This window comes from Rana temporaria, chromosome 9 (genome assembly GCF_905171775.1).
Source record: "Rana temporaria chromosome 9, aRanTem1.1, whole genome shotgun sequence".
NCBI lineage: Eukaryota > Metazoa > Chordata > Amphibia > Anura > Ranidae > Rana > Rana temporaria.
Window position 1 is genome coordinate 45,078,353 of NC_053497.1, and position 12,924 is coordinate 45,091,276.

At 45.2% G+C, this 12,924-nt stretch overlaps 1 protein-coding gene across 3 annotated transcripts in view; it reads right to left on the reverse strand.

The window, feature by feature from the left end:
• Window positions 1-269: 269 nt before the first annotated feature.
• SUPT5H (SPT5 homolog, DSIF elongation factor subunit) overlaps window positions 270-12,924 on the reverse strand; it is a 46,884-nt gene continuing 34,229 nt past the window's right edge. For all 3 annotated transcript variants that reach the window (XM_040323355.1, XM_040323353.1, XM_040323354.1), the window contains 8 exons: window positions 11,547-11,649; window positions 10,833-10,960; window positions 10,638-10,743; window positions 10,347-10,508; window positions 2,528-2,696; window positions 1,856-2,059; window positions 1,483-1,578; window positions 270-723 (listed from right to left, as the gene is read on the reverse strand). In XM_040323355.1, coding sequence (XP_040179289.1) covers window positions 583-723; window positions 1,483-1,578; window positions 1,856-2,059; window positions 2,528-2,696; window positions 10,347-10,508; window positions 10,638-10,743; window positions 10,833-10,960; window positions 11,547-11,649 — 1,109 coding nt within the window. In that variant the 3' untranslated portion in view covers window positions 270-582. The remainder of the gene's footprint in view (window positions 724-1,482; window positions 1,579-1,855; window positions 2,060-2,527; window positions 2,697-10,346; window positions 10,509-10,637; window positions 10,744-10,832; window positions 10,961-11,546; window positions 11,650-12,924) is intronic.

A 12,924-nucleotide genomic window follows, 5' to 3' on the forward strand; every position in this document is an offset into this window, starting at 1 on the left:
TAAGAGTACAGGACAAGTGGTGCATATGACCCACAATTGCCTTCATTTGGCATTTGCCTCACTTTTCCAGTTCAAGGCACATAAACGGTAAGGGACATTGACTAATAGGTGTTGTGTCTTGGACTTGTACAATGTTGCAAGTCTGGATTTGCTATTCCTGGCAGCCATGTTCTCACTTGATTGTGAGTCAATGCAGATGCAAGTTGCATCTTCTGCCTTGTTTTAATCCTTGTTACAATATTATATTATTGGCAAAGAGGAGAGATATGCACCTTTCCCTCTGGTTTATTGACTGCACTATATAAATATTACACAGTGGATCACCCATCTGAGATTACACATGATCTGCTAAACGAGAAAACAGGTGATATGGAAAATAAAAACACAAACTGAAAATGACATACATGAAATAGATCTGCTTTAAGAGGATGTGAAGAAAGTGCAGACAGCGATAAACCGGTCTGCTGTAACTCTCGTCCTGGATAAAAAGTTTATTTTCAGGGGGTGCAGAGTCAAGTCTAAACTCTGCTTTTGTGGAATCCGCCGAGGTGAAGGGAGGCTCATTCTGTAATGTTTGAGGCCTCAAGACTCCAGCTTCCCCAGGAAGCGCAAATTCAGAATCTTGAGTTGTTCATCCAGGTCCATACGTACAATACCATCATCATTGTCTATACTTAGAAGAATGCCCATTGCCTCGCGGTCCTCCCCTAAAATGACCTTCACCTGTAAGGAAGAAGGATGGAGGGAGACAGACTTTGTGAGATCTATTCTGATATCAAACAGCAAAAAATTAGACTAGAAAAATTCTCAATATGCAAGCAGCCTTAACAGAGGTAACTTATTACTGTAGATTCTGCCCTGCCAGCTAGGGCTATTAAAAGTTTAAGTTGTACTAAAATCCAGTCTTACGGCTCACTGTTCAATATGGATACAACCAAGGGCAGATCCTTTATAGAACCCTGTGACAAGAAAATCCACTGCAAATATATTAAGAAAGGAAAAAAGTAAAGCGAGGCAAGGAGAAACCCCCTTATAATATGGTATAGTTCGAAATAACACAGAAAAAGTAAAATAAAGTACTGAGAAGCCTCAAGAAAATGTTTTGTAATATGAAAGGCAGCACCCCCCCCCCCCCAAACCCCCAGCACCCCTTTAAATGAGTAAGCTGTTGCCTGCAAGTTAATTGTCAGCTAGGCTACAGAGTATACACATCTGATCAGATTCAAGAGTCATGATTAACTACTAGGAATCAGAGCATATGAATTGGCTCAGTCCAGGATGATGCCAGTACATCAAAATAAGTGTTCCAAAATCATGCATTCTCTAAATAACATTCAACTTCTAACGGTTATTTTGTAGACCATGCGACTTGGTTTAGCATGGTGTCTGAAAAATGTTCCACCCTATAGCAGCTAGCTTCATCATAGCAATGGTAAACCACAATACAAGATGCTCTGATGTGGTGGAGGCACTCAAACTTACCCGGCTGTTCTTGGTGGGTGTCACTGGCTCCAGGTGATCACCAGAGAGACTGATCACCTTCTCACTGTCTTGTAGCAGAACAGAGCAGAGTCCACCCTGGAAACCAGAAGAAAAAAAAAATCAAATATTACACCAGACCCTTCATCCACTACTTCACCCCCCCAAACCGCTCACATAAAGCACTGCAATATATGCTGTAAATGTACCGGTACTGAGCATCTACGGAGTCAGCTATTGAACAACAAGAAGTTTCTGTATGACAGACTAAACAAAGTACAAAGAGGGGGGCCCCCAGGAGATTTGCTGCAGCATATGCACATAATTATTAACAGGAAGCCATAATTCTACTTGTACTCGGTCACAGATAACTTACACTGACACTGCGAATGATCCCCGCCTGTCCCACGACTTGGTTGTCCTGGAATGTGTCTCTCACTTTGACTTGAATGTCTGTGGTGACCCAGTCGCTGGAGACCTGCTCTATAGAGGAGCCAGGTGTGTGGGGATTGTATCCACCGGGAGAAGGTGCACCTGGGGTCATAGGGCTATAACCCATAGGACTAGGGCTAGGACTTGCCTAAAAGACAAAAGAGGAAATACCCAGTGTCACCTTTAAACATCAAAATAAACAGATAAATAAAAAGTATGCAACATGGACTGGCTGCACTTCAAGATATGGATCCCTTTCGATATAAAATGTATTTTAAACCTTTATCCAAATTTGACTTCCACTCGGTTGGTTATAATTTTCTTATATTCAGTTAGTTTTACAGAACTTAAGGTGAAAAGATTAAATCTTTATGCACAGTTTAAGGTTTCTGTGAGCTGCACCGTTCATGTATGCCAACGACAGGCGGTTTAGGGGGATTAATAATCCTTCTGTCTGTATAACCAGCAGGATTGTAAAGTGAGCAGGGCTCATAAGCACAGCACAGCACAAAGAATTGTGAAAAAAGCGAAGGAAAGGCTATGAGCAATTAAAGCTTTCCAAGCAAAAAGGTTATAGATAAAACAAAGCAGCAGCGAATATAGTGTTACAACTTACTTGATAAGCCATGGGGGATGGGGTTGGATGGTAGCTTGCTGGGGAGTGGGTATTCTGGTAGCCCACAGGGCTCGGGGCCACTTGGTGGTAACTCTGTGGACTGGGACTAGGCTGATATGACCCTTGTGGTGAGGGAGCCGCATAGGGAGAGAACTGGTCCGTATTGTACCTGTTATGGAAGATATGAGAGCAGTGATTAGAGATAGGGGAGATGACAGATAATTCTTGTCTATTGTCCTTTTCCAGAACTGGTTATGACTCTAATAAAGAGATTTTTAATACAGCTTACCTGTAAAATCTTTTTCTTGGAGTACATCACGGGACACAGAGCGGCATTCATTACTATATGGGTTATATGGAGTACCTTCAGGTGTAGACACTGGCAATCTCAAACAGGAAATGCCCCTCCCTATATAACCCCCTCCCATAGGAGGAGTACCTCAGTTTTGTAGCAAGCAGTATGCCTCCCAAAATGGTCCTCAAAAAAGAGGGGTGGGAGCTCTGTGTCCCGTGATGTACTCCAAGAAAAAGATTTTACAGGTAAGCTGTATTAAAAATCTCTTTTTCTTTATCGTACATCACGGGACACAGAGCGGCATTCATTACTATATGGGATGTCCCAAAGCAATGCTTACAATGAGGGGAGGGAGAACATCTCCAAGACAAAAGGATTTAATTTAGAGATATACTCAAATCATAATAAATCCAACTTAGTTGAGAAAAATAATCTTAAATTTTTAAATTTAACTCGAACAAGAGGAGCCCCCGGAATCCGAGGGTCTCAAACTGCAGCCTGCAGCACTGCCTGCCCGAAGGCAGTATCAGTATTCCTTCTTACGTCCAACTTGTAGAATTTTGTAAACGTGTGGACAGAAGACCAGGTTGCCGCCTTGCAAACTTGAGCCATAGAGATCTGGTGGTGTGCTGCCCAGGATGCGCCCATGGCTCTAGTAGAATGAGCCTTTAATGATACTGGAGGAGGCAACCCTTTCAAGCCGTAGGCCTGAGTGATTAATTGCTTAATCCACCTAGAAATGGTGGACTTTGCAGCTGCCTGCCCCTTCTTGGGCCCATCCGGTAGAATGAACAGCACATCTGTTTTCCGGATCTTCTTTGTAGCTTTAAGATAGGCCTTCATGGCCCTGACAATATCCAAGGTATGCAGCAACCCTTCCTTTCTGGAAGTAGGTTTAGGGAAGAAGGATGGTAATACCAAATCCTGGTTCAAATGAAAACTGGATATGACCTTCGGTAGGAAGGAAGGATGAGGGCGGAGAACGACCCTGTCCTTATAAAAAACAAGATATGGTTCCTTACAGGATAAGGCTGCCAGCTCCGAAACTCTTCTTGCGGAAACTATGGCAACCAAAAATACTAACTTCCTTGTCAGTAGAACCAAAGGAATATCAGCCAACGGCTCAAACGGTTGTTTCTGTAAACTTGACAGAACAACATTTAAATCCCACGGACAAAGCGGGGATTTAACTGGAGGTCTAATACGTAAGACCCCTTGAAGGAAGGTCTTAACCAGCGAGTGGGTGGCCAGCGGCCGCTGAAACCACACTGACAGAGCAGAAATCTGTCCTTTGATTGTGCTTAATGCCAATCCTTTATCCACTCCTAGCTGGAGAAAACTTAATACTCTATCGATGGTAAATTTGCGAGAAAGCCATCGCTTGGACTCACACCAGCCTACATAGGCCTTCCAGACCCTGTAATAAATCACCCTAGAGACCGGTTTCCTGGCTCTGATTAGGGTAGAGATTACTTTCTGAGACAGACCTCTACCCCTGAGATTCAGGGATTCAGCTTCCGGCCGTCAAATTTAGATGCCGTAAGGCAGGGTGGAGGATCGGACCTTGCGATAGCAGGTCTGGCCGTAGAGGAAGAGTCCACGGGTCTCCCACTACCATCCTTAAGATTAGTGAGTACCATGCCCTTCTGGGCCATGCTGGAGCTACCAGGATGACTGGTATGTGCTCCACCCGGATCCTGCGCAGCAGGCGGGGTAGTAACTGGAGCGGGGAAAACGCATAAAGAAGTTTGAACTGATGCCAAGGGCAAACCAACGCATCGGTTCCGCAGGCCATCGGATCCCTTGAGCGGGATATGAACCTGTCTAGTTTCTTGTTGAGTCTCGATGCCATGATATCCACGTCCGGCACTCCCCATCTTTGGCAGAGTGCTTGAAAGACTTGTGGATGCAGAGACCATTCCCCCGGCCATAGAGTCTGGCGGCTTAAGAAGTCCGCCTGAAAGTTGTCCACTCCTGGAATGAATATTGCCGATATGCAGGGCACGTGAGCCTCTGCCCATAGGAGAATCAAGCTCACCTCTCTCTGAGCGGCTTGACTGCTGGTTCCCCCTTGGTGATTTATGTATGCCACGGCCGTGGCATTGTCTGATTGAATTCTCACCGGGAACCCCTGCAATTTTGACGTCCAAGCCCTGAGGGCTAGTCGAGCAGCTCTGAGCTCCAAGATGTTGATGGGCAACTGCTTCTCTGGCTTTGCCCAAGTACCTTGGCGAGTGCAACCATCCAAAATTGCTCCCCAGCCCGTCAGGCTGGCGTCTGTGGTCACTATCTTCCAAGCCACTGGGCTGAAAGACTTCCCCTTCAGTAGATTCTGAGGGTCTAACCACCAACACAGACTTTGTCGGACTCTTGATGAGAGCGGCAACGGGATATCCAAGGCCTGTGGCCTTCTGCTCCATGCTGACAGGATGGCTGCCTGTAGGATGCGAGTGTGGCTCTGGGCGTATGGTACCGCCTCGAATGTGGCCACCATCTTGCCTAGTAACCTCATACATAGGCGAATAGTCGGTTCTTTCTTGCTTAGAACCAGTAGGATTAATTCCTTGATGGCTTTTACCTTCCTCAGAGGTAGGAACACTCCTTGTTGTTCTGTGTCTAATCTCATGCCGAGATATTCCAACTGCCTTGTGGGCTGGAAAGCTGACTTTTCTCGATTTAGGACCCAGCCGAACCTCTCGAGGTATTGGACCGTGAGGGCCACTGCTCGCTCCAAGCCGGGAGACGAGTGGTCTATGACTAGGAGGTCGTCCAGGTATGCTAGGATCGTGACCCCTTGGATCCTTAGCTTGGCTAGGATCGGAGCTAGGACCTTCGTGAACACCCGGGGGGCCGTAGCCAACCCGAAGGGAAGCGCCACGAATTGGAAGTGACGCGAAGCCACCATGAAGCGTAGATATCTTTGATGTGGCTGATAAATTGGAACATGAAGGTAGGCATCCTTTATGTCTATGGACGCCATGAAGTCGTCCTTCTGGAGTGTGGCAGCTGCTGACCGCACGGATTCCATCCGAAATGAGCGGATCTTTAGATATGCATTTACCATCTTTAGGTCCAAAATTGGCCTGACATCTCCCTTGGATTTTGGGATGATGAATAGGTTGGAGTAGAAACCCAGCCCCTGTTTTTCCAGGACTGGTACCTCTACTATTACTTCCTGGGAAAGTAGATGATCTAATGCCGATCTTAATGCGGCTCCCTTTTCCGGATCGTTTGGAATCTTCGACTTCTGGAAATGAGGAGGAGGAAACCTTAGGAAATCTAATTTGTAGCCTGTGGCCACGGAAGACCGTACCCACTCGTCGGGAATGCTGGCCTCCCAAATCTCTGAAAAGAGTCGCAGCCTTCCCCCCACCTTCGTGGGTGGGGGCGGCCCTTCATAAGGTTGGCTTGGGGGCTGGTTTTGCTGGTTTGCGAAACCACTGCCTTTTGCCTCTAACAGCCTGTCCTTGTGATTTGCTGTTGAAGCCGAAGTTTGCTTTTGCAGGAGGCCGTCGATACTGCTTGGCATTAGAGGGCCCCTGCCCAGGGGAATACTGTCGTTTAAACGCAGGTCCCTGAACCTTCTTCTTAGTTGGCAAGAGAGTACTCTTGCCGTTTGAAATGGTCTGAATGTATTTATCTAGGTCTTCTCCGAAGAGTCGTCCTCCATGGAAGGGGAACCCTACCAGGAGCTTCTTGCATGGGGGCTCAGCCTCCCAGCTTTTTAACCATAAGAGTCTTCTCATATGGATAAGGGATAACGATAAACGTGACGCTTGCTGGATAGAATCCTTGATTGCGTCTACCGTAAAACATATGGCCTTAGGGACATCCGAAAATTTTTCTGCCTGCTGGGCCGGAATAAGTTTAAGCATCTGCTTAAATTGATCCGATAATGCTTGAGCGACCCCAATCGCAGCCACAGCTGGCTGTACTACTGCCCCTGCAGTAGTGAAGGAGTTCTTAAGTAGTGCTTCCAAGCGCTTATCAACTGGATCCTTGAACACCTGTATGTTTTCTACAGGGCATGTTAACGATCTGTTAACACATGAGATGGCTGCGTCCACTGCAGGAGTAGCCCATCTTTTGGAAAAATTTTCTTCCATAGGATATAGGACAGAGAACTTTTTATGTGGTAAGAAGATCTTATCTGGCTTGTTCCAATCTTGGAACAAAATTCCCTCTAATAGAGGATGGATCGGAAACACAGCATTGCTTTGAGGCGCCCTCAGTGAGCCCAAAGCTGAAACCGTCGATACCTGGAGATCTGGTACTGGCAAGTTGAACTGCCCCAGACTCCTCTGTATCCGGATCTTCGATCCCTGAACCTACTTGGTCCTTGTCCAAGAGGTCGTCCAATTCCCCTGAGGAAAGGACCTCCTCCTCTGAGGGTCCGCGCTCGGGCGACGGAGATCTATTCCGCTTACTGCCCCGCATAGCTGCGGCTACCCATGCTTTTCTGCATCTCTTTTAAAGAGGTGAGTAATACCTCCCCGTGACCATCTTAGGGTTGGACTGACCCGCGTCAGCTCCAGCCCCAGATCCCGATGGCCCCAAGGCTCCCTGTGGGGAAAGCAGCGGCATAGCTTTGTCCGAGACCTCAGACTCTCTGGGGGAATCCCCACCTCTTGTACCCTCTGACCCGGATGCCATGGTACAATACCGAGGTACACCTGCTACCTATTGGTATTTGGAACTATAAAAGTTAATTGCCCAAACACCTGTTTGGGGGATAAAAAATGCTTCCTCTCCCCTAGATGACTTTTTTTTTTTTTTTTTTTTTTTAAATCCAGGAAAGAAAAAACATTCTGTCCCCCTGAGTAGTATTGCAAAGAAAAACTATGAGATGGAAAGAAACAGCCTATTTCTAGGCTTGAAAAACAGTCCTCTGAAGACTGCAATATCCTTTCTGGCCACTGTGTGTCCTCGGCGCCCCCGTGCTGCCGCTCTGGTCTTTCTCCTCAGTTCCAAAGTATTGAATGGAACAAACAAGGAAGGGCCGCCCCTTCCTTTAAGCCACTGACCCGCCCTTCCCCCCCAGCAATCTCAAACAGGAAATGCCCCTCCCGACGGGGGGGGGGGGGGGGGGTTTGGGAGGAAGGGACCTCTCTGTTCCAGCAAACTGCAGCCTGGAACCATGAGGAGGTCAGCGTTTTGCCTTGAGGAGGAAGACTGAATGGAGCATCGCCTGGAGGCTTGCAGGTAAGCACAGCTCTCTGACACACACATATATTTTTATATAACACAGGCCCCACTCAATGCTTTTCCAACACTACAAGGGAGGTCACATCTTTTGGGGAATAATACAAAGAGAGCCATCCTATCTTTATGATATGTGACTAGTTTGCCAGATGCAGTGCATAACTTTAGGCATGTCCCCTGTGACCCCCCAGAAAAAACCTGCTAAGAACCAAGTTCCGCAAGTTTTCCCCTCACTTACCTGCTCCATGCCGCAGGACTTTGCCAAGCAAGAGGCCCAATCTTCCCCCATCTCCGTGGGGATGTCTAGACCTTCAGGCCCTGGGTTCCTATGAAGGATCCACTGTCCTGGGCCCATATAGCACCCTGGCAACAGAAAACATTAGGCACCCAAAGGTTTCTAAGTTCTGGGCCCAGGGTCCAGCTCTCTAAAAAGAAAAGCATTATGGGCTATACCCCAAGGGTTTGGGGTCCGGTTACTGACCACTTTAGCGCTGAGGCTTTTTTGGACAGAACCGGTAGCTCACCTAATCCCAAGGATGCGGAGGCAAGCTAAACCATGACTAACACCTAAGACACTGGCGTAAAAACTGAGGTACTCCTCCTATGGGAGGGGGTTATATAGGGAGGGGCATTTCCTGTTTGAGATTGCCAGTGTCTACACCTGAAGGTACTCCATATAACCCATATAGTAATGAATGCCGCTCTGTGTCCCGTGATGTACGATAAAGAAACATATGTGGTAGAGGACATTTAATGCTATTTAACGAATACTCACAATACAGATCTATAAGTACAAATTTTATCATCTCCAGTCCAAAAAAGCATGACCAAATTTCAGAATGTGGTCAACAGTAACGTAAAAGGTAAAGTTTACTTCACAAAGCAAGATATCATCTTTCACTGGTCAGGCATCACCAAACTGCTGAATGCAGACTGGTCCCTGGGATTATTGCATAGCACTGAATCTGGAGCAAAGATCCTAAATTAATGTTGGTCAGAGTGTACCTGATAACACATTCCATGGTGATTCAATATAAATGCTGGGGTATGTTTCTATCCATTATAACTTGAAGTAGTGACTTAAAGTGGAGTTCCACCCAAAAGTGAAACTTCCGCTTTAAGGACTCTTAACCCCCTTACATGCCACATTTGGCATGTCATTTTTTTTTCTGGGGGGGAAATGGGCACCTAGTTTTGACAGTTACCCAGCTCCCACTTTCGCTCGTTTTGCCTTGGCGATTCCTCCTCCCTGCAATCTTCTGGGACATGTCACAGGTCCCAGAAGATTGCACAACCACTTCAGCCCCAGAAGGATTTGCCCCCTAACGACCAGGCTTTTTTTGCTATACGGCACTGCGTCGCTTTAACTGACAATTGCGCGGTCCTGCAACGCTGTACCCAAACAAAATTTACATCCTTTTTTTCCTACAAATAGAGCTTTCTTTTGGAAGGGGGAAAGGAAGAAGAAAGAAGGAGAAGAAGAAAGAAGGAGGAAGAAGAGCAAGAAGAGGAAGAAGAGCAAGAAGAGGAAGAAGAGCAAGAAGAGGAAGAAGAGGGAGGAAGAAAGTCAATTCATCACTTTAGGCCGATATATATTCTTCTACATATTTTCGGTATACAAAAAAAAAAAAAAAAAAAACTGTGTAAATTGATTGGCTTGCGCAAAAGTCAGAGAGTCTACAAAATAGGGGATAGATTTATGGCATTATTATTTTTTACTAGTTATGGCGGCGATCAGCGATTTTTAAATCGGGACTGCGATGGACACAACACATTTTTGGAACCATTGACATTTATACAGCGATCACGGCTATAAAAATGCACCGATTACTGTTTAAACGTCACTGACAAGAAAAGGGTTAATACTAGGGCAAATCAAGGGGTTAAATGTGGAGGGATGGGACCAATCACTGTTCCTAATCTTTAGGAGCAGACGATCTGTCTCTCCTCCCCTGACAGAACCAGGATTTATGCGTGTACACAGACCCCCATTTTGTCTCTCATGCCCGCAATCGGGGACGGCCGGCGGGCATCGCGGCCGCGTGCCTGATAATGCTCTTAAAAAAGGAGCCAACATACCTGTACGGCGGTTAGGGCAGGGCTGCCAACCATCCACAGTAGATCGGGAAGTAGTTCAAATTCAGCAGCTACACTTTTTGTAGCTGCCGACTTTTAATAAAACAGAACAACTAGTGGAAATCTGCTTTAAAGAAGATGGAAATGCCTAACAAAACAGGACAAATCCAGTTGAATGTAACCAACAACTATTAGTTGGATAAATAGAATCCTTCAAAAAGGCACGTCAGACCAAGCTTTACTTACATGGCAGGAGTCCCAGGTGTCTGTGGGTGGTAAGGGGCATTGACTTGCGGAGAGGGCACATCTGGGTAACCTGGAGTCTGTGGGTTGGGGGTTCCTCCATAGGCTTGTGGAGAAGGAGATGGTTCATCATCATACCTATAATCATATTCTTCATCCGCCCCTCTGTCGGTGAGAAAGAAGTTAACAGTTTTGTGTTAAACAATAGTAAGGAAGGAACAGCTTCATTTGTCAACTCCTTTAAGAAAAATCATGGCAGAAAATTAAAATAAGTTAATCTTATAGCAGAAATACCTAGAAGGTGTATTGGGGTTATTTGGGTCCCAGGCCCCACTCTGCGCAGGGGTTCGGCTGCCATCATGTACAGGAGTTTGGGATCCATAGTAGGGTGTTCGGCTTCCTGTACAAAGACAATAAGAGGTATCACAGACAGAAAAAATACACAGGTATACAGCAAGGACAGAGCAAAACTGGACGGAATCAACCTACCATCGTGCACTGGAGTCTGTGAGCCATACATAGGTGTTCTGGAGCCAGTACCATACATGGGAGTCTGAGAACCGTAAATTGGAGTCCTGGCATGAGTAGAAGTCATTCCTCCTGTGCGACGAGCACCACTAAAAGAAAAGAGTCAGTGTAAATACAAAGTATACTATTTTATGAACAGTCTTGCAGCAACAGGCTGACAACAAGCAGCCAAAGGTACACCAACGACGGCACAAGAATGGTAAGAAACAAGGCAACAAGCCTGTGTTCCTACAAAAGATAAAGAGGGGGGAAAAAAAAAAAAAAAAAAAAAAAAAAAACGACCCATACAGTGGAAAAGATAACATTTACATCAAGATTTCCAGCCTTTGTGCCAACACAGTTAAGTGATAATACAATTATTTTACAGCACACAGGAAAACCATATGAGCTTGTGTCAATAACATGAGCTTCAGACACTACTGAGATTATTCAGAATTGACCTACAATCACATATGACCTCCTTCAATTGGGTTTTGTATTCTCAGACTTTTATGGGAAAGCAAAACACATTTAAAAAAAGAAAAGCCCAAACACAGGAACCTTACTGGTTCTGCATAAAAATCTCAATCTGACTGCAAAAAAACGGTCTCTCATAAAAACTTCATCCTGAATAGCAAAAAAAACACGCACATTCTCACTCTGTTACTATAAAATATCACAAAATGTGTTACTCACACTGTTGTAAGACGCTGTCTGTCCACTGAGATGGTCTGACAAGTGGAATGCAGCTCAACTCGAGCAGTGGATTCTGTGGCATCCTTCACCACACCAATATAACCTTGGAAAAAAAGAAAGTTAGGTCAGCAGTGCATAGGCAGTATACATATGCAGGGTTGAGCACTGTAGTCTTCCAACAGTGTTAAAGCTTTCTTACATCAACTTCTATTTTATTAGTTATTATATGATTGCAATTATACCTGCACAATACAGTACAACACATACAGTACGTGGTTCAACTAGCAACTGCTAACAGTCAACTGGCTGCGCACCACCTTAAAATCTGCTAGTTTTAGAAAAACCTAGAGAGGTCTGGATAATTGCGGATAATTGCATATCATGCCAGAGAGGGACCCATAGCTTGCACAGCCCTAAATCATGTGTGCAATACAGACAATAACCCAAGATGTGATTTGATCACTAGATAACTCCAACTGAGGTAGAGGAGAGTGAAGGCGTGGGGACTTACTGTTTCTAAACAGACAGAATAAAGGTTATTTTTTTATTTTAAACGCAACGCTTACATATCCCACAGGCAGGTCTATAAAAGAATTGTGTCTCGGTGTCACAGTTCCTCTGGAGACCAGACTGTCAGATTTAGTAAGGCAGCCTCTACCCATTTAAGTAGCCATGTAAAGTGGAAGGACTTTATCAAGGACTTCCATTTATCTAGAGTTGGGGTAACCGGTGATCGCCACTGAAGCACAATTGCTTTCCTGGCATTAGAAAGTCACACGGTATTTGCGCTGCTTTTTTTTTTTTAACACAATATTTATGGGGAAAAAACACACTAATTTTAATTTTATTGCAAAAACCCCCCACAATTTATAACCCAACTTTTTTAAAAGGTGATGTAACGCTGAGTAAACAGATACCCAACATGTCACGCTTTAAAATTGCGCACTATAACACTTAAAAACACTTTTGCAGGTTTATCAGTTTAGAGTTATGAAGGAAATCTAGAGCTAGAATTATTGCTCTTGCTATAACGTTCACGACAATACCTCAAGTGTGGTATGGACAGTTTACATATGTATGCGTGACCTGCGGACGTGTTCACACGTGAGGGGGGACAGGGGAGCTTTAAAACAGCTTCTTACAGTGAAGAAAAGCATAATTCCGGAACAAGTGGCGAATTTCACCTTCATGACCCTACATAAATATTTTTTTCACTTTCCCTTTAATTTTTTTTATATTACTTGTATTGCGATCTCAAGAAATGTACTGGTCCCTTGTGATGACAAAAAAAAAACATGACAGGTCATTACTTCACTTACGGCCTCCGAGATCATAGAGGCGATCAGAGACGACCTGGTCTCTCTCCACCTCGTTCCCC